Source organism: Protomyctophum bolini (assembly GCF_963924005.1).
Source record: "Protomyctophum bolini genome assembly, chromosome: 12".
NCBI classification, from domain to species: domain Eukaryota; kingdom Metazoa; phylum Chordata; class Actinopteri; order Myctophiformes; family Myctophidae; genus Protomyctophum; species Protomyctophum bolini.
In genome coordinates, this window is record NC_137873.1 from 26,249,043 (window position 1) to 26,267,524 (window position 18,482).

Below are 18,482 nucleotides of genomic sequence, written 5' to 3' on the forward strand. Positions count from 1 at the left end.
TGAAGTAGACATTTCCATTAAGTGGAACATTGGTTGAGGAATTATTTTTATAGTATTAAAAGTATTATTTCGATGATCTTCCCCAGTATCCATAGCATCACATAATCAACATAATAATATACAAGTGTCCAATGTCATGTTTCTACAGATAGACATTCTAAAGACGAGTCCACACCTGATTTGTGACGCAACACCTTATAACATATCTGGTACAACTCCTTGCAATAGGTTACTATTATTATTCCAAATGGCAGTTGCTGGACTATATGGCCTTCTTGGTTTCGGTTGTGGTGGCCCCGAGTCATTAGTGTCACTCAAAAGTATGTTATGGCTTCCTTCTGCATTTTACAACAAAATGTCAAGAAAGCACATACTCAGTCTTTATCTTTATCAAGATTTGCAGAAGAAACACAGAACAGAAACTCCAACTGATGCTTTTTCTATATGTATCCATTTGTAACTGTGAGAGTGTTGTAACCAAATGGAGCCGTAAGTATTTGTACACTATCAGAGTTAAATCAACACTGAGTATTTTATTGGGTAGGTAGCATGTCTGGTCGGCCAGTGTGTAAGATATGTGTAAAATGATGGGTCTAGTGTGCATGCTGTAACTAGCCATAATATAACACAACCACCAACTACCATAATCAAATACCATTATCAAACTTTTTTGGCTTTTAAAATAGATATATATGATGCATCTCTCTCACACACAGATTATACTCACACAGACAAATGTGTTTTGACCCCCATTTTGAATACAGTAGTTCTACTTGCAACAGAGTATATCTACATTGCAGTATTGATACTTTTTAAAGTAAAAAAAAACATGTGAGTACTTCTTCCATCACTGATGATTTCCCAGTGATGTTTGAAAGAGTAGGTGGAGTGGACTATAATTTCAAAATAGTGTCTATATCCACAGCTCACAATTATACATTCATAGTATACACTTCAGTTCAGCCAAACCAAAAGTCTATTATTATATCTTGCACTAACAGACACAGTTAAGATGCATGCATGGACAGAAGCAGGATGGCCACGTCATCTCCTTTGTCAGTATTGTGGTCTATAGAGTTCTCAAACTCTCCCCGAATCCGACCAGGCCCGACCCGACCCGACATTTTCGGGCCGAGCCGGCCCTAAAATGTATGCTAATCACTAGCCTCTGACTGGCGTTTTACTTTTACTCTGTGTAGAGTTCTCAAATTCTACCCAAAGCCGACCCGGTCCAAACCGACGATTTAGGGACAGGTCGGGTGCTAAAATCTATGCTAATTAGTCAGGCCTGATCAGTTAGGGCCCAGTTAGGGCCAGGAATTAATTTTCAGGCCCGTCGAGAACTCTATTGTGGTCTGACAGACGATAAAATTATAATGTTCTCTCTCGTGTGTGCGTGCGTGCATGTGTGCGTGCGTGCATGTGTGCGCGTGTGCGCGTGTGTGTGTGTGTGTTTTCAGAACTTGCAGACTCCATACTCAAGAAGTTCAGTGTGTTTTACCAACAGCAGTATTCTACAGCCCATCTGCAGCATCTACACCAGGAAGTGGAACCTAGGAAAGAGGGGAGGGGCCAACTGCTGAAGCAAAGGGTAAGAAGCATATAGACATACAGGTAAATAGGGTGGTTTTGAGGTTAGGTATAGGCATAACTTCTGTGAGGTTTTGATTGATTGATTGAAATCTTTATTAACAGTTTGCAGAATTACAGTACATTTCAAGCACAAACTCAATACAAAGACTGTTAACTGTGAGTGGACGACCCAATTAAGCCTTACACTTGTTTACAACAGGGTCCACATTGTTCAATTCATCAAAACATTTAGAGACAAACAAATAGACACTTCTATGTAGTTAAAGAACAGAACAGGAATTCATCATATAGGAAGCGAAAAGGGAAAAAAAGTATATATACAGTGAGGGGAACAGGGGGATAAAAGAAAAGAAAACGAAAGACAGAGTGTAGGGCGCCTGCACACAACACCATGCGTTGATGCCATGTGTGCATATGTGCAGGCACCCAACACCACGTCCATACAAAAACATAGTACAATCCATAGTACAAAGACAGAGTGTAGGGCGCCTGCACACAACACCATGCGTTGATGCCATGTGTGCATATGTGCAGGCACCCAACACCACGTCCATACAAAAACATAGTACAATCCAGATACAAATTCAGCTTTTACAGAGGCCAGTTTCGAATTGCAGCCATCCGTAGGTGCCCTTTGAGAGCAGTTTTGAAGGAGCCAAGGGATTCACATGTCTTAATGACTGTTGGTAGGGCGTTCCACATTTTGGTCGCATAGGAGCGAAAAGAATTTAGTCCCTTGTTTGTGCCGAATCTGGGTTGTACATGGTTTGTTGCACTCCCTCTGGTGTTGTGGGTGTGGACTTCGTTTACATTAAGGAAGTATTTAGACAGGTACATGGGTATCTTGGTGGTGTATCTAATCTTGTGGACCAGACCCATTGCAAGATGCTGTACTCTGTCGTCGACCCTAAGCCATCCCAGCCTGTCAAAGTGGGCAGGGGTGAGGTGGGTTCGGGGGGTGAGGCCAAGTAGGAGCCTGACCAGTTTGTTTTGGGAGGTCTGGAGCCTTAGGGTTAAGGTTAGGGTTAGGCATCGTGTTTGTGAGGTTTAGGGTTAGGTTTAGGCATAGTTTTAGTGAGGTTAAATGTTAGGGTTCCCGCAGGGCTTCCCCACAACATATTGTTGTCCGTGATGACGGATTGATCCAATGATGAACAGCAACGCCAATGAGGTATCCACACGGCGGCGGTGGTGGCTCAGGGGCAGAGTGGCTGGATGGTAACCGCAAGGTTGCTAGTTCGAACCAGCGGGCTCCCTCAGAGTTAGTGTCGAAGTGTCCTTGAGCAAGACACTGAACCCCCAATTGCTCCTGATGTGCAGGTTGGTGCCTTGATGGTTTTTGCTGCCATCAGTGTATGAATGTGTGTGAATGGGTAAATGTAATGCACAATCTATGTAAGGTACCTTGGATAAAGGCGCTATAAAAATGCACCATTTACCACATTTATCTGTGGTACGAACTCCCCTGTCTGTCACTCACGACACGTTCACACTACGGCTGTATCCTTAAAGCTAAGTTTTAATTCATTCTAACAAGCATTGGTTGCAAAATGTGACACATAAATAAGTAGGCTAAATAAGTAAACTTTTGAATTCAGCCCATTTACTTGTAACATAGTATTTGTCTATTGTGAAACTGAGTCCTTCTTCCACCACTGCATTTTCTGTGTGTGTGTGTGTGTGTGTGTGTGTGTGTGTGTGTGTGTGTGTGTGTGTGTGCGTGCGTGCGTGTGTGTGTGTGTGTGTGTGTATTCAGCCTCGTGCTCCTCCCCAGGAGGTGTTGTATCAGGGGAGTGCTCAGTTCTCCTGCTGGGAGGAACAGGGGAGAAAGTGGGATGAGGGACGGAAGAGTAAAGAGAAGTACACTGTACTGAGAGGAGACTATCGACTGGAGATATATGACAGCATGGAGGTAACACAAAAACACACAGCTGGCTCTCAAACCTTTTCATTTAAAAGACCCCCCACTTTGAAACAATTTTTATGTCTGGGACGGTGGGACCCCACTGTTTATAATGTAAAATCCTCAGTGTTGAAATCTGAGAGTATTTGCAAATGGAACAGGATTGTTTTCCATTTGGTTCCCTATTGTCAGGGTGAGATCAGAGGACCCAAAAGCAGTACAACCAAAAGGCAAGATTCACGGTTCAGGATGTTTATTAAACTATAACCTCCCATAAAATGGGGCAGGCAAAACAAGGACACAGTAAACACGCTGACATGAAATGACGATCTGACAAGGGACTGAACAAACTGGGGTATATAAATAGTCAAAGACTAACTAGACACAGGTGAACTCAAAATACAATCAAACACAGGATACAGGATAGGCTAACAGGACAAAGAGGACACAGGTGAAAACACTGACACATCACAAGGTAGGTGAGACAAGGTAGGGAACAGCAACTAGGCAAACAGGAAACACTAGGGACCATACTACAAAATAAGATACACAAAACCAACAGGGTAACAGAAAACCAAACAGAACAAGACATGGCAAAATACTGAACATAAAACAACCACATAAAGGTCAAGCCACATATTAGTCCAGTGGTTTGGACCTAAGTCAATGCGCAAATACAAAGGCAGAGGATCGAGGCGTGACACCTATAGCCAAATGGGGATTGGAGAATGGCGTAATTTATAATTAATTTCATTAATAACTGCTCCTTCCTATGCATATACGTTCCTGGTGTTGTTATCTCCCACCGCCACCCCAGCACCACTGCTATTTCTGTTCCCCATGGGGGGGGGGATTGTAATATCTATCTCTAAAAATGTAGCAGAGCCGAACGCCAAGATACTATTTCAATATCACACCTTTAAGCTATTTCCTGTGTACAATTGTGCCATTAGAGTCCATTATTTTCATACCATGGTCCCTAGAACAGAAAAAATACACATATCAAACAAATGTTCTGTCTTCCGTCTGTGATTAATGGCTGCCACAATACAATTCCAATGTGAGTCACATGGTTTGAACAAACATTTGTTTTTGATGGGGCGGCAATCAGCAATCAAACACAAATGTTTGGTCAAACCATGTGACCAGTATGACTGATATTTCTATCATGTGCATCTCCCTGCAGTCTTTTAGCACGGGCGGTGCAGCCAGATTGGTCCTTCATCCAGCAGGTGGCACTATTCTGACCACAGAGGAGAAGTACAGAGCCCTACTGGACCAGAGCTGTTCTGGAATACTTAATGGTTATTATTATTATTATTATTATATATTATTATTATTGTGACCGAAGGTTGCAGGTAACTATATGGAATCGTGCGTTTTTGTCCGTCAGTGACTCAACATCCCCATACATGGGGAAAGCCCCCATATATTGCGCCTGAGGTCTCATGACATCACTATGACATCATCAGGGATAAATTCATTCCATATGTTGATCTGACCCCCCCATGCCAAAGCGCCAGTGCTCGCCTCTCGCCCTCAGGGCGTCTTCGTATAGAAGAGTTTAATTCTGTTCCAATTAAAATTAAATAGAGGGTATGTGCGTGACATCATCATCATACCCGGAAGTTATGCGGGAATGCCTACTGAGTGGCAAAAAACTACTTTCTGGCCTTGATACGTAGCCCATAAATCCAAACAGAAAAGTCCTATTTGATTGCTTAAACTCACTTCGCCACTCGATTTGCAACTCACTTCATGCATGCGCAATTACGCATACCCTCTATAATCCAACAAAGGAGATGAGGTAATGACGTAACGATCACGTAATCGTATATAAAGACAGATTTTATACTTTCCGCACAACGGTGTCACACACCGAAAGTAGCTGACCTACAAGCTCACTACGTGGCGCTTCTGCGGCGGGTTGTGAGGTTGTGAGCTTGAAGGTTGTTTATTTTAGACGTGCAACACCATCGTACAACAGATCGTAGATTAGGTTTAATATGGCCTTCTATGTGTGATTGTGTGCGTGTGCGTGCGTGCATGTATGTGTGTGTCCAGGCAGTAAAGAGGACATTTCAGTAGTGTCTGCACCAGGTGGGTTTCCAGTCTACTTGTACCTGCCATACACAAGCCACAGCCACTTCCTGTTCCTAAAGGAGGAGCAACGACAGCACTTCCTGTCCATATTCAAGACCTGCATCCGTCACCAGAATATTGGTACGACAAACACGCACGCACGCACGCACACGTGCGCACACACACACACACACACACACACACACACACACACACACACACACACACACACACACACACATGCACACGCATATCACGCATGCAGTTGAGTGGCTGTTAGCTTGGTGTTCTTTGTGTCAGTTATGGCTATATGGCAACAACTATTAATATTATTTCCTGTTCTGCTGTTCGTTGCGGTTAGATAGGGACACAACATAGAAAAGTTACTGAAAGTTTTCACACAAACGCACACACAATCCAATACAATTAGACCACTGACTTACGTAGAGCGATACTACGGCTATATTTTAATATTACATAATGTACCGATAATGCACTGTATTGTTTTCATTAACCAAAGTAAATCTTACTGAAAGTCTTTTCAATGGAGCTCATTCAGTCAATTGTGAAATCAGCATTTTCAGTGTGTGGTTTACTGGAGAATACGTCGCTTACTGTATGATTCACACTGAATAGGTTGATGTTAGTTGACAGCAAATTACAATTCTGCTAGTGCAGTGGTTCTCAAACTTTTTCATTTCAAGGGACTCCTTAACTCTGAGAGTTACATACTTGTTGTAAGGGTCCCCTTTTGAACTACTGTGCTAGGAGTTTCTGTTTCTCATTCTCAAACTTACGCAACTTCAAGTCTGAGCAATGAAGGTCCACCTCCTTTCTCATCATTCTCTCTTCCTTCATCTTCATTTAATTTTCTAACTCCTATAGAAACTTTGTATTATCAACCCATCTGTCCATCTCACAGACAGATCTATATAAAACTCACCTCTTCAGACATCTTGGCCCGTAGCACTTGCCGTAGCCCTTGCACTAGCCTGGACGACCTTACAGGCGTCTTCTTCTTCTTCTTCTTTTTGTTTAACGGCGGTTGGACATTTCCCTAATTTCTGCCTTCATCTTGTGTACCTTAACCACTTCTCTGACCCAGCATAATGCTCTCCTCCACAATGCATGCACTTGTCTTGTTCTTTCCCTTCAAGTTCACACTCTCCTTTGCAGTTCTCTTTCCCACACCTTTTCTTTCCACTACACACAGATGCTATGTGCCCATATATACTCTTGGCAGAAATATCATCTTAGTGGTGCTCTTTCGAAAGGCCTAACACGAAAGCTAGTACATATACTCGATCTGGTAGAACATCACCCTGAAATGTTAAACATACTGACGTACTGTCTGTCCTCCCGTTTACCCTCCCTAAATGGTGTCATCCTACTTATTCCACGAACTCCTTCAATGTCAGAATCCTCCGGATTCATCGATAATGGCACGCCACTAATCACTCCCCTCGTTGTTTTCATTCCTCCTAAGTAAAAAAACATTCACTGAGCATTCATTAAAGTACTGAATCTGTAGACCTACTGCTTTCTCTGCTTGGTCTCTGTTCCTACATTCTATTACCACCAATCCACTCCTGGTAATCCTCACTGACTTCACCCTGCCAATCATTCTCTCCACAAACATTCCCACCACTTGAGGATCACTAAAAAGCCTGTCGGTTTGTGTGTCCGATCTCATCCAGATCACATATCTTCCAATTTCTTCATCACTCTCTGATAATCCTTCTTTCTTTCTTTTCTTTACATTTTCGTCAGCTCTTGGTTCCACCAAATCATTTCTTTCACCCTCTGATGATTCCATCTCCGACTCCATTTCAAACTGACACGCCTCCCGTCACCTCACTCGTCTCACCTCCCAACTCTTAATGAACACTGAACAGACACACCCCTGTGTCGACCTTACAGTCGAAACTTAAGAAAGATTTATAATTTAGCATTTTATTGGATTTATAATTTAGCATTTTATGTAGACGTAGCACGTATCACACTATAATGTATACTCATAGGCTAGCTTCACTGTACAGATAATCGACAGATATATGTTCTTAGCTTGCTTATGATTCTTGTGTATGTGATGTATTACCTTGTGTTGTTCTTTCTTACTGTAAATCGTTCTGGATTATGAGTGTCTGCTAAATGCCTAAATTGTATATATCTCTTAGCTGTTAATCATGACCATGTCTAGCCTATTAAAACAATTAGGTATAACAATCCCCCTCTGTCCCATTCTAGACCCCTGGAGTGATTCATTTTATGAGAGCCAGGCATTCCTCCGAGCCCTCAAACTCTATCGACAGGACAAAGGATGCTATGAATCATGGGAAATGCTGCTGGGCACTGACGAACAGGTCAACACATACAGAACCACACACAGAGACTAGTTACTGTATTTGTGTGTGCGTGTGTGCGTGCGTGCGTGCGTGCGTGCGTGCGTGCGTGCGTGCGTGCGTGCGTGCGTGCGTACGCGCGCTCTTGGCTGAAAATTGCCGATCTACATGCTAGAATGTTCGCCGATTATGACATTTCCAGAAAAGGGGTTAATAGGGTTCAAAAGGTTAAAATTGTAAAAAAAATCAATTGAGTTTGAGACTGTTCAACTTTTCATAAGACTAATTTTGTGCGTGTGTGTGTGCGTGTGTGTGTGTGTGTGTGTGTGTGTGTGTACTATGTGTAGGTGCTAGCCAGCCAAGTGATGGAAGAAGTGCTTCCATGGTTACAGAATGAGCTTGAATCTAAACTGAAGGGGAAGAGGAGTGAGAGAAGACGACAATGGATGGCTGTGAGTCGCTGCCCTGAAACACACGGGACTGGAGTACACATGGCTGTCCAGTGTTCACTCACTATAACCATTAACTGTACCCATAACTATAAAAAGAATATTGCTTCAAAAAACGTTGTGCACACTATAACCTATCAGTAGTCGGCTGGCACTAATGATTTTGTTCTATGAGCCTTTTTCGTGACTTATTTTCAACATAATTTCAGTTGGAAAGCGTTAAAACAGTGTGTGACATCAATAAACTAGCCTTTGCTGGTGAATGAATATAGACAGATTATACGTACAGTATGTAAGACATCAAATAGGTCCATTATACAAATTACTCTAGCAGTGTAATCACTGTAATTGTCACTGGTAACAGACTTATTTGTAAATAACCAAACTGTTCTATATATCTGTCATTTTTTACTGTTGGTGTGAAACCGTGTAGACCGTGCAGGCAACCTACAATCTGGCTTTGGAGCAGCTGAGCGGTGGGTTGGAGGTCCTGAAAGGGACATGTCGTCAGACAGCAGTAGCAAGTCAGGCTCTGATCAGATCCAACCTAGACCAAATAATGGCTTCTCATCGCTTCCTGGAAGACAAAATCAGAGGTAAAGAACTTTGACCTTTAGTTATGGCCCACTTCCGATCTCTCTCCTAAACCCTCAAGTGTGGAACCCCTACAGACTTAAGTGTCATAACCTGGTGAGTGCTTTAGTGAGAGGGTGCTAATGTTATACAATAAATTGGACCAATGAATGGAATTGGTCCAATGAATTGGTCCAATGCAATGATCTGTGGGTCGGCGGTCAGAATCCCGGCTCCTCCTGTCCACAAGTCAAAGTGTCCTCAGAGAAAGACACTGAACCCCACGTTGCCTCCAATGAGTCGGTCTGTGCTAGCTTGCCACCATTGGTGTGTGAATGTGGGAAGTGAGGACGCTGGCGTTGACTGTTCGTCGCTTCACCTCCCACTGTAACCATGGATCATTGTAAAGCGATTTGAGTGCATAGAAAAGCGCTATAAAAATACAATCAATTATTTCTGTGTGTGTGTGTGTGTGTGTGTGTGTGTGTGTGTGTGTGTGTGTGTGTGTGTGTGTGTGTGTGTGTGCACGTGCGTGTGTGTGTGTTAAATTAATTATCTCTCCTCCCCATGTGAATGTGTGCATCCAGCCTTTATCTGTGGTCCAGCGGAGAAGCTACACAGTGAGATGATAGCTCCATATCTCTGCTCCATCCTGGAGGTGCTGAGCGAGTGTGTGAGTGGAGGGATCCAGGGGGTCCGGCACACCCTCCAAGCACAGATGGACATACACTCAAATACAGGGGTGGAGGAGCTTCAGAAGGTGAGAGTGTGTGTGTGTGTGTGTGTGTGTGTGTGTGTGTGTGTGTGTGTGTGTGTGTGTGTGTGTGTGTGTGTGTGTGTGTGTACTGTGTGTGTGTGTGTGTGTGTGTGTGTGTGTGTGTGTGTGTGTGTGTTGTGCACTTGTATCTGACTGCAGTGGGTGGGTGAGAAATTTATTTTCCTGTTATATATTCATATGTTATGTATTGTAAACTATAAATTCATCTGACAAAATAAGCACTAATAGTTTGTTTATTCTCGCGTAGCCAGACAACTATTCCCCAAATCTGCTCCCGTCAAATCTGCTTTATCCTCATCATCCTGATCATTTTCAGAGCTTCCGTTGAAAAGTGTGGTAGTCATTCAACAGTCTAGCTCCCAAGACTAGTTTGCGCTTGATGTTATTTTAGTCAACTATAATGACCTCTGTGCGTGTGTGTGTGTGTGTGTGTGTGTGTGTGTGTGTGTGTGTGTGTGTGTGTGTGTTTGTTTTGCAGGCCCTATCCACCCTGCACTCCACCAGCCTAAATCCCTGCTTCAGCATGGTGGAGAATCTGACTGAAAAGCTACAACATCTAAAACAACGTTTCAAATTCACCAACTTTCAGCGCGTGGTCCACTCTGCACATATAGAGATGGAGCAGGTAGGCCTACAGCACATGATTGTTAGCAACTATTCTGCTTTGATTGCTGTAATGATTAAAAGGGCGACCATCTCTAAGGCATCTAGAAGTCGGGGCGGCGGTGGCTCAGGGGTAGAGTGACCGGATGGAAACAGCAAGGTTCCCAGTTCAAACCCGGCTCCCCCAGAGTTAGTGTCGAAGTGTCCTTGAGCAAGACTCTGAACCCCTAATTTCTCCCGATGTGCAGGTTGGTGCCTTGCATGGTTTCCTCCGGCATCGGTGTGAATGTGTGTGTGAATGGGTGAATGTAATGCAGAGACAATCATCATGTCATGGTTATCAATATACTTATGCAGCTATATCATAACAGTTGCTAATACACAAACAGAGCTACGGAATGAACCAGGACCAGATATTGACCAGAGCGAGGTCCTGGAGATTATGTTCTCATTACACGTAACGGATATGAAAATAAGGCACAAAAATGCAGATCCTGATAATTTAATCACAGGCCCATGTAACATATACCTATAAGCAGTTTTGATCATTTTGATTTATTTTCTATGTTGGACATTTGTAATTGTGTTGTTTATTCCAGTTGCTGGACAGTGCTCTCTACACCTTAAAGGTGTTTCTTCAGTCAGCAGCAGCAGTCAAATGTCAGCCCTCCAAGATGAAACAAAGAGTCCTCAAGGTACAGTACCACTCTGAATCCACCCTCAATAGATCAGTTAGAATATATAGATTTGTATTGCGTGGCTCTGCGTGAGGCTAGTCTGTCTTCCTGAGCTCATTTCACAAACCACTGACTGATCTGTACCAAATGTCCTGTTTTCCGCTGTAGTCTCTTCAGACTCCACCATGGCCCGTAGCACTAGCCCCTTAGATAGCACTTTATGTAGACTTGGATAGTATTTTAAATATAGCACATTAGACTTAGATAGTATTTTAAACAGACTTATAGCATGTTACGTAGACAACACTAGAATTGCATTTTATGTAGTCATAGCACTTTATAGTACACATGTATAATTGCGAACGCAGTGATTGCGAACGCAGTGAGCACTTACTATGAGACCTAGCAGATCATGTCTGTCTGTGTGTCTGTCTGTGTGTCTGTCCCGCTGTATCCAAATATGGAGTGTGTTGCATCAATCACAAACAAATCACTCAGCTCCATATATGGGCACAAAAGGGGCCAGGTCCACATATACAGTAACCTTTTGTGTGTGTTTCAGACTGCCACAATAGCTGCGTTCGCTTCCCGCGCTAACGCGTCTTACTGGTATATAGTATAGTATGTATAGTTTACATAGATACTCCACTGTTACGTTCTTAGCTTATGCATGTTTCATGATAACTACTTATATATGTGATGTATGCCATGCTTTTTGTTACTGCTTAATGTAAATCGCTCTGAATTAAGAGTGTCTGCTAAATGCCTAAATTGTAAATTGTGATGGTTGGTGTTGTTGTTCGGTGAACATGTCGTGTTGTGAAAGGCTACTACACCCACCCCACTGCTAGTGGCTGGGCTAAATCACAAGAAACAAAGTAATGCTATTTAAGAATAACAATTAATTAGCAAACTAACACTACTAAACTGATGTTTTTCTTTTCTTTCTGAGAGCAGCAGTTGGATCATGACTGCAGAGTTGTTCAGAGGAGACTGTACCAGGAATCTCTATTGGACATCACCCTGCCTGCTTTAACCAGAGACATGGATGACACATGGAAACCTGTACGTCTCACACTACCAACCTGTATATCTTTATGGCACACTTGGTATGGTAATGCTACATAATTAAATGTATCTTTCAAACAGGTGGTAGATACAAAGAGATCCTAGTATTGGCTTTGTATTCTCTGTGAATGCTGTAAGCTACTTCTAAATGCTGCTCACAAAGTTGTTTAGTGCAGACTTTGAGCCGTTTCATGAGGGCAGTGTAATGTAAAGTGTAAACATCTTCATGCTGCTGTTCTGCCCTTTGGACAGCTACATTCTGCTGTTCTGTCCATTTAGAAATTGGTTTGTTTCTCATTAAAGATGTGACCACAAGCTGCTTCAATCACTTAGGGTTGACGTGTGTTTAGATGATTACCTTTTGTATCACTCTTTTTGAGTGGCGCCAGCCCCTCCTGTGCACAGCTTTGTGTGTATGTGTGTTAGTAGCATGGAATGTGATGATTTGATTGGCGTGTGTGTGATTATTTTAAACACAACTTGGTCTGTGCTCATATTCTAATCCAGGATTCGCTACGGAGATAACTGTCTGGCATTACAGTCTATGTAAAAAACACAAACTGAGGTTTTAGCTGAACACGAGGAATGTCTGTCTCTGTGTGTCCAGGAGGTCCAGCGGTTTGAAGAATATATTTTCTCGGACTACAGCAGCGTCATCCTGGTTCAGAATGTCTATGATGATATACTGAGAGACATCCTCACAAAGGAGATAGACAAAGGTAAATACGTCATCTATCTAGACACCCATCACATATTTATACACAGTATACAATAGTATAGCTTCACTATGTTTTGTGGTTCTTCCCATTCTCTCTCTTCAGCGATCCAGGAGTACACCAATCAGAAAAGCAACCATCTGCTAATGGACAGTTCAGAGCTGGCTGTCAGTCAGTACAGCCTTATTGGAAACACACCCCCTCGCTCTGCGCCAAACAGCCCAGCCAATCTCGTTCGAGCTTCCTTTCCACCGGTAGCCAGTCAAGATGGGAAATCTCTTCCCCTAGTGGGAAATGGAGGTCCGCAGAGCATGGCTGAAGTTGAACGCTCTCAGAATGACCCTAAGCCTTGTTCAGACTTTAGTTCACTGATATCATCTCCTGTCATTGTTGTGATACAACAGTCTAATATGGCAACAACCACTTCTCTCGTGGTGGTACCTGATGGAGAAACTGAACTTGGATCCAAGACGCCAACAAACACAGCAGCAGCTGACATCCCTGTCTCTGTCACCGCTGTTGCACATGTGTCTGACACACCAGAAGTAGTCCCTACAGTTTCTGTACCTGCTATTCCTGTCCTGGACTCTGAGAGTCTCAGCTGTACAGGTATCTTTCGTGGTCCTTCATCCACTCCTTTTCCCTCCCCACCTTCCACAGCACCCACATCTGAAATGGATTCAGGAGACCAGCCATCTGCCTTGCCACAGTTCACTTTAACAGAACCTGAACAGCTTGTGTCACCTGCAGCTGGTACGGATGCTGAGCCACATGTCTCACATGTTACACCCTCAGCTGTCTCACTCTCAGGTGATTCTACACCTGGCACTTCAACTGCTGCAAAAGCTGCTTCTGATGAGGATGATAATAAGCCCTCTCCCACCTCCTCTCCTCCACTTCCCACCTCCTCTCCTCCCCTTGAAATCTCCTCTCCTCCACTTCCCACCTTCTCTCCTCCACTTCCCACCTCCTCTCCTCCACTTCCCACCTCCTCTCCTCCCATTGAAAACTCTTCTCCTCCACTTCCCACCTCCTCTCCTCCACTTCCCACCTCCTCTCCTCCCCTTGAAATCTCCTCTCCTCCACTTCCCACCTCCTCTCCTCCCCTTGAAATCTCCTCTCCTCCACTTCCTACCTCCTCTCCTCCCCTTGAAATCTCCTCTCCTCCACTTCCTACCTCCTCTCCTCCCCTTGAAAACTCCTCTCCTCTACGTCCCACCTCCTCTCCTCCCCTTGAAAGCTCCTCTCCTCCACTTCCCACCTCCTCTCCTCCACTTCCCACCTCCTCTCCTCCACTTCCAACCTCCTCTCCTCCCCTTGAAATCTCCTCTTCTCCACTTCTTACCTCCTCTCCTCCACTTCCATCCTCCTCTCCTCCCCTTGAAATTTCCTCTCCTCCACTTCCTACCTCCTCTCCTCCACTTCCCACCTCTTCTCCTCCACTTAAAAACTCATCTTCTCCTGGCTCACCTTCCGTCTCCCGTCCTCCACCTCTTACCTCCCCTCCAACCTCCTCAGTTACACTTCTCAGCTCCTCACCTATACCTTCCACTTCCTTCCTTCCACCTCTCTCTCCCTCTCCCCCTCCACCTTCCTCTCCTCCGACTGCCACCTCTTCTGCTGATTCCACAACCTCCCCTCCAGTTCCTGCCTCCTCTCCTGCTTCTTCCTCACTCTCCACCTCATCTTCTCCAGTCTGTCCCTCCCCTTCGCCTCCTCCGACTTCCTCTCTCCCACCTCTTGCCAGTACCCTCTCCTCCACCCCCACCTGTTCCCATCCAGCCACCTCCTTGTCATCACAGCTGGCTTTAGAGACTCCTCCCCATCATACAGATGGTCTATTGAGAGCCAGCCTGGATCTGCTGTTTGCTGCAGTTGGATATGATTCTATGGTTCCCCCTAGAGTTACACCTCCACCTTCCCCTTCCGCTCCTCTGACTGCCACCTCCTCTTCTGCTGTTTCCACAGCCTCCCCTCCACTTCCTGCTTCCTCTTCTCCTCCTGCTTCTCCCTCACTCTCCACCTCACCTTCTCCACTCTGTCCCTCCCCTTCTCCACCTCCCACCTCCCCTCTCCCACCTCTTGCCACTAGCCTCTCCTCCTCCCATCCAGCCACCTCCCTGTCATCACAGCTGGCTTCAGAGACTCCTCATGCAGATGGTCCATTGAGAGCCAGCCTGGAGCTGCTGTGTGCTGCAGTTGGCTATGATTCTATGGTTCCCCCTAGAGGACAAAGGTTATTACAGCAGGCCACTGACAGAGCTGTCTACCTGAGCAGAGATCGAGAAGGAGCACTCAAAAGGAAAGTGAAGGAACAATTTAGGCATTTAGGCATTTAGCAGACGCTCTTAATCCAGAGCGACTTACATTAAGCAAGAACAAAAGCATGGGAATACATCACATAAAGACATTTATCATGAAACATGCGTAGCTAAGAAAGTAACAGTGGAATATCTATAATGAAACTATACATATAAGCTATACATCTATACTACTATGCTACACATATGTACTATGACGTGCTATGACTACTAGAATTGCTATCTAAGGGGGTGGGGTAAGTGCTATGGGCCATGATGGAGTCTGAAAAGGTGGGTTTTCAGACTGCGGCGGAAGATTGGGAGTGATGCTGCAGTTCTGACTGCAATGGGAAGTGCATTCCACAGTTTTGGAGCCAGAAGGGAGAAGAGTTTGGGACGTGTGGAGCGTTGTCCCGGCGTTTTTAGTGAGGGTACTTCCAGCTTCCCTGCGTTGGCTGATCTGAGTGAGCGGGAGGGTTTGTAGGGTTCGATCATACTTGCAAGATATGGGGGAGCCATACCTTTGGTTGCTTTGAATGCCAGCATCAGGGTTTTGTATTCTGTGCGGGCAGCGACCGGGAGCCAGTGGAGGGAGCGGAGCAGGGGGGAGACATGTGAGAATTTTGGCTGGTTGAAGACCAAGCGAGCTGCAGCATTTTGGATCAGCTGGAGAGGCTTAAGTGCACATGCTGGTAGGCCAGTAAGGAGGGAGTTACAATAGTCAAGTTTTGACAAGACTGTTGTCTGGATTAGGAGCTGGGCTGATTCCTGGGTGAGGAACGGTCTAATTCGTCGTATGTTATAGAGTGTGAACCTACAGGATCGAGTGACAGCTGTGATGTGAGTTTTGAACGAGAGCTGACTGTCCAGGACAACACCAAGATTCCTGGCTGTTGGGACAGACGTTACCAGGGCGTTGTCTATGGAGATAGTTAGCTCCCGCATAGGGCAGGACTTAGCTGGGAAGAAGAGAAGCTCAGTCTTGTCTGGGTTCAGTTTGAGGTGGTTGGAGGACATCCACTGTGAGATGTCAGCCAGGCATGCGGTGATGCGCTCTTCCACCTGAGTGGCAGAGGGGGGGAAGGATAGAAACAGTTGTGTGTCATCGGCGTAGCAGTGATAGGATATATTGTGAGCAGAGATGATAGTGCCAAGGGATTTAGTGTACAGTGAGAAAAGGAGGGGACCAAGAACCGATCCCTGTGGGACCCCAGTTTGGAGGGTTCGGGGGGATGATAACAGACCTTTCCAGGAAACCTGGTAGGTCCGGTCGGTGAGGTAGGAAGAGAACCACTTTAGTGCCGTTCCACCGATGCCTAGATCCGCTAGGGTGTCTAGGAGCAGCTGGTGGTTCACTGTGTCAAATGCTGCCGATAGGTCTAGGAGGATCAGTACTGCAGAGTGGGAAGCAGCTTGGGCAGCATGTAGTGCTTCTGTGACTGCCAGCAGGGCAGTTTCTGTGGAGTGGGCCTTCTTAAATCCGGACTGGTTGGGATCCAGCAGGTTGTGCTGTGAGAGATGGAGAGAGAGCTGGTTGGAGACAACACGTTCAATGGTTTTAGAAATAAATGAAAGGAGTGATACCGGTCTGTAGTTCTTGACATCTGAGGGGTCAAGAGTTGGTTTCTTGAGGAGTGGTGTTACTCTGGCTGACTTGAGGGCAGATGGGACACAGCCTGAGGTTACTGAGGTGTTGATGATGGAGGTGATGAAGGGGAGCAGATCAGGTGCGATGGTCTGGAAGATTGGAGACGGGACAGGGTCAAGAGGACAGGTGGTAGGTCTAGAGGATGTCACTAATTGTAGAACCTCGTCTGGGGAAAGAGGAGAGAAGGAGGACATGCATGGTATGTTGGGGTTAGTGTTGGTTGAGTCAGATGCCACTTTATGTGGGAGGGGAGGAAAGGAGCTGCTGATATCATCAACCTTCTTCTCGAAGTAGTTGACAAAAACCTCAGCAGTGAGGGATGCAGGTTGAGTGGGGGGAGGGGGTTTAAGGAGGGAGGAGAAGGTGGAGAAGAGCTTCCTGGGGTTAGAAGTACAGGATTGGATTTTGGTGTGGTAGAAAGAGGTTTTAGCAGTGGTTAGTGAGAGGGCGAAGGCAGAGAGGAGTGAGTGAAAGTGGGAAAGGTCATCTGGTAGCTTTGTCTTGTGCCACTTTCTTTCGGCTGCCCTTAGAGGTGTTCGTTCAGATCTGAGAGTTTCAGATAGCCAGGGAGCCGGTGGACATGAGCGAGCTGGCCTGGATGAGAGCGGGCAGTGTTGGTCGAATGCAGATGAGATAGAGGAGAGGAAGGATGAGGTTGCAGTGTCAGGTGAGAGGGAGAGGAAGGACTCCAGGGAGGGTAGAGAGGAGAGAATAGAGGATGAGAGGGAGGAGGGGTTTAGGGACTTGAGATTGCGTCGGGAGGTGACGTTCGGAGGGTTAACAGGTTTAGGCGGGAGGGTGGAGAGAGAGAGGGAGAAGGTTATGAAGTGGTGGTCAGACCTAATTAAGGGGGTAACAGAGAGTGTGGAGGGAGAGCAGGCTCTGGAGAACACAAGGTCCAAAACATTACCAGCCTTGTGAGTGGGAGGGGAGGGAGATAGGGAGAGGTCAAATGAGGCCAGAAGGGATGTAACGGGAAGATACTTCTCTGCGGTAGGAAGGTTGAAGTCACCCAGTAGAATCAGGAAGGAAGGAGTTCAAGAGATAAAGGAGGTGGAGAACAACCAAGAGGGGAAAGAGAACATGAAAGAAGATGCTGAGAAAAAGACAGGGAAAGGGAGAAAGGAAGAGCAGGAGGAAAAGGAATGTATAGTGGGAAGCTTTGGTGCAGCCTGTACAACGAGAAGCCTGAACAACCAAGTCAGCAGTTCCTCTGAATCACCACCAGCTGAGGACTTCACTGCCTCTACTAACACCGCAGACCAGAGAGAGGGGAGCGTAGTGGTGGATGAAGAGATCAGAGATCATAATGAGACGAGTGAAGTGAACGGGGACCTTAAAAACCTTCAGCCAGTGGCGTGCCAACCAGAGAGTGTTGTTGCACTGGACAGTGTGTCTGTCATCAGGGAACTTGTGACTGAGGTCATTGAGGTGGAGACCGTTATCAACCCCGATCCCCAAGGCAACCATACAGCCTGACAACATGTTACTGTGACAAGAGAATTGGACATGCTACCATTGCCAATGCAATGACAATATTGTTGCCGGGCAGAAACGCCAGCCTTTGAAGCAGTCTAATATCACAGTTGGATACATTTTCATCCTTTTGTACTCGACTGCCTTTTTCTTGATGACATCAATCAAAGTATTTTTCTACATCAAATGAGTCATTAAACCTTGCTAATATCCTGCTTCATATTCTAATCTTATAAAAAGGTAAATGCAAAAAGTTATTAAAAGACAATTACCG

The 18,482-nt window shown here is 45.3% G+C and overlaps 1 protein-coding gene across 1 annotated transcript in view; it reads left to right on the top strand.

Annotated features, from left to right (window-relative positions):
- LOC308326182 (uncharacterized protein) overlaps positions 1–18,474 on the top strand; it is a 20,395-nt gene extending 1,921 nt beyond the window's left edge. Inside the window, exons 2-15 of the mRNA XM_080778991.1 lie at positions 1,461–1,591; positions 3,350–3,505; positions 4,683–4,800; positions 5,561–5,719; positions 7,826–7,941; positions 8,268–8,372; positions 8,803–8,965; positions 9,530–9,702; positions 10,199–10,345; positions 10,923–11,018; positions 11,958–12,065; positions 12,676–12,787; positions 12,890–15,115; positions 17,661–18,474. Coding sequence (XP_080635117.1) covers positions 1,461–1,591; positions 3,350–3,505; positions 4,683–4,800; positions 5,561–5,719; positions 7,826–7,941; positions 8,268–8,372; positions 8,803–8,965; positions 9,530–9,702; positions 10,199–10,345; positions 10,923–11,018; positions 11,958–12,065; positions 12,676–12,787; positions 12,890–15,115; positions 17,661–18,211 — 4,361 coding nt within the window. The 3' untranslated portion in view covers positions 18,212–18,474. The remainder of the gene's footprint in view (positions 1–1,460; positions 1,592–3,349; positions 3,506–4,682; positions 4,801–5,560; positions 5,720–7,825; positions 7,942–8,267; positions 8,373–8,802; positions 8,966–9,529; positions 9,703–10,198; positions 10,346–10,922; positions 11,019–11,957; positions 12,066–12,675; positions 12,788–12,889; positions 15,116–17,660) is intronic.
- The last annotated feature ends 8 nt before the right edge of the window (positions 18,475–18,482 follow it).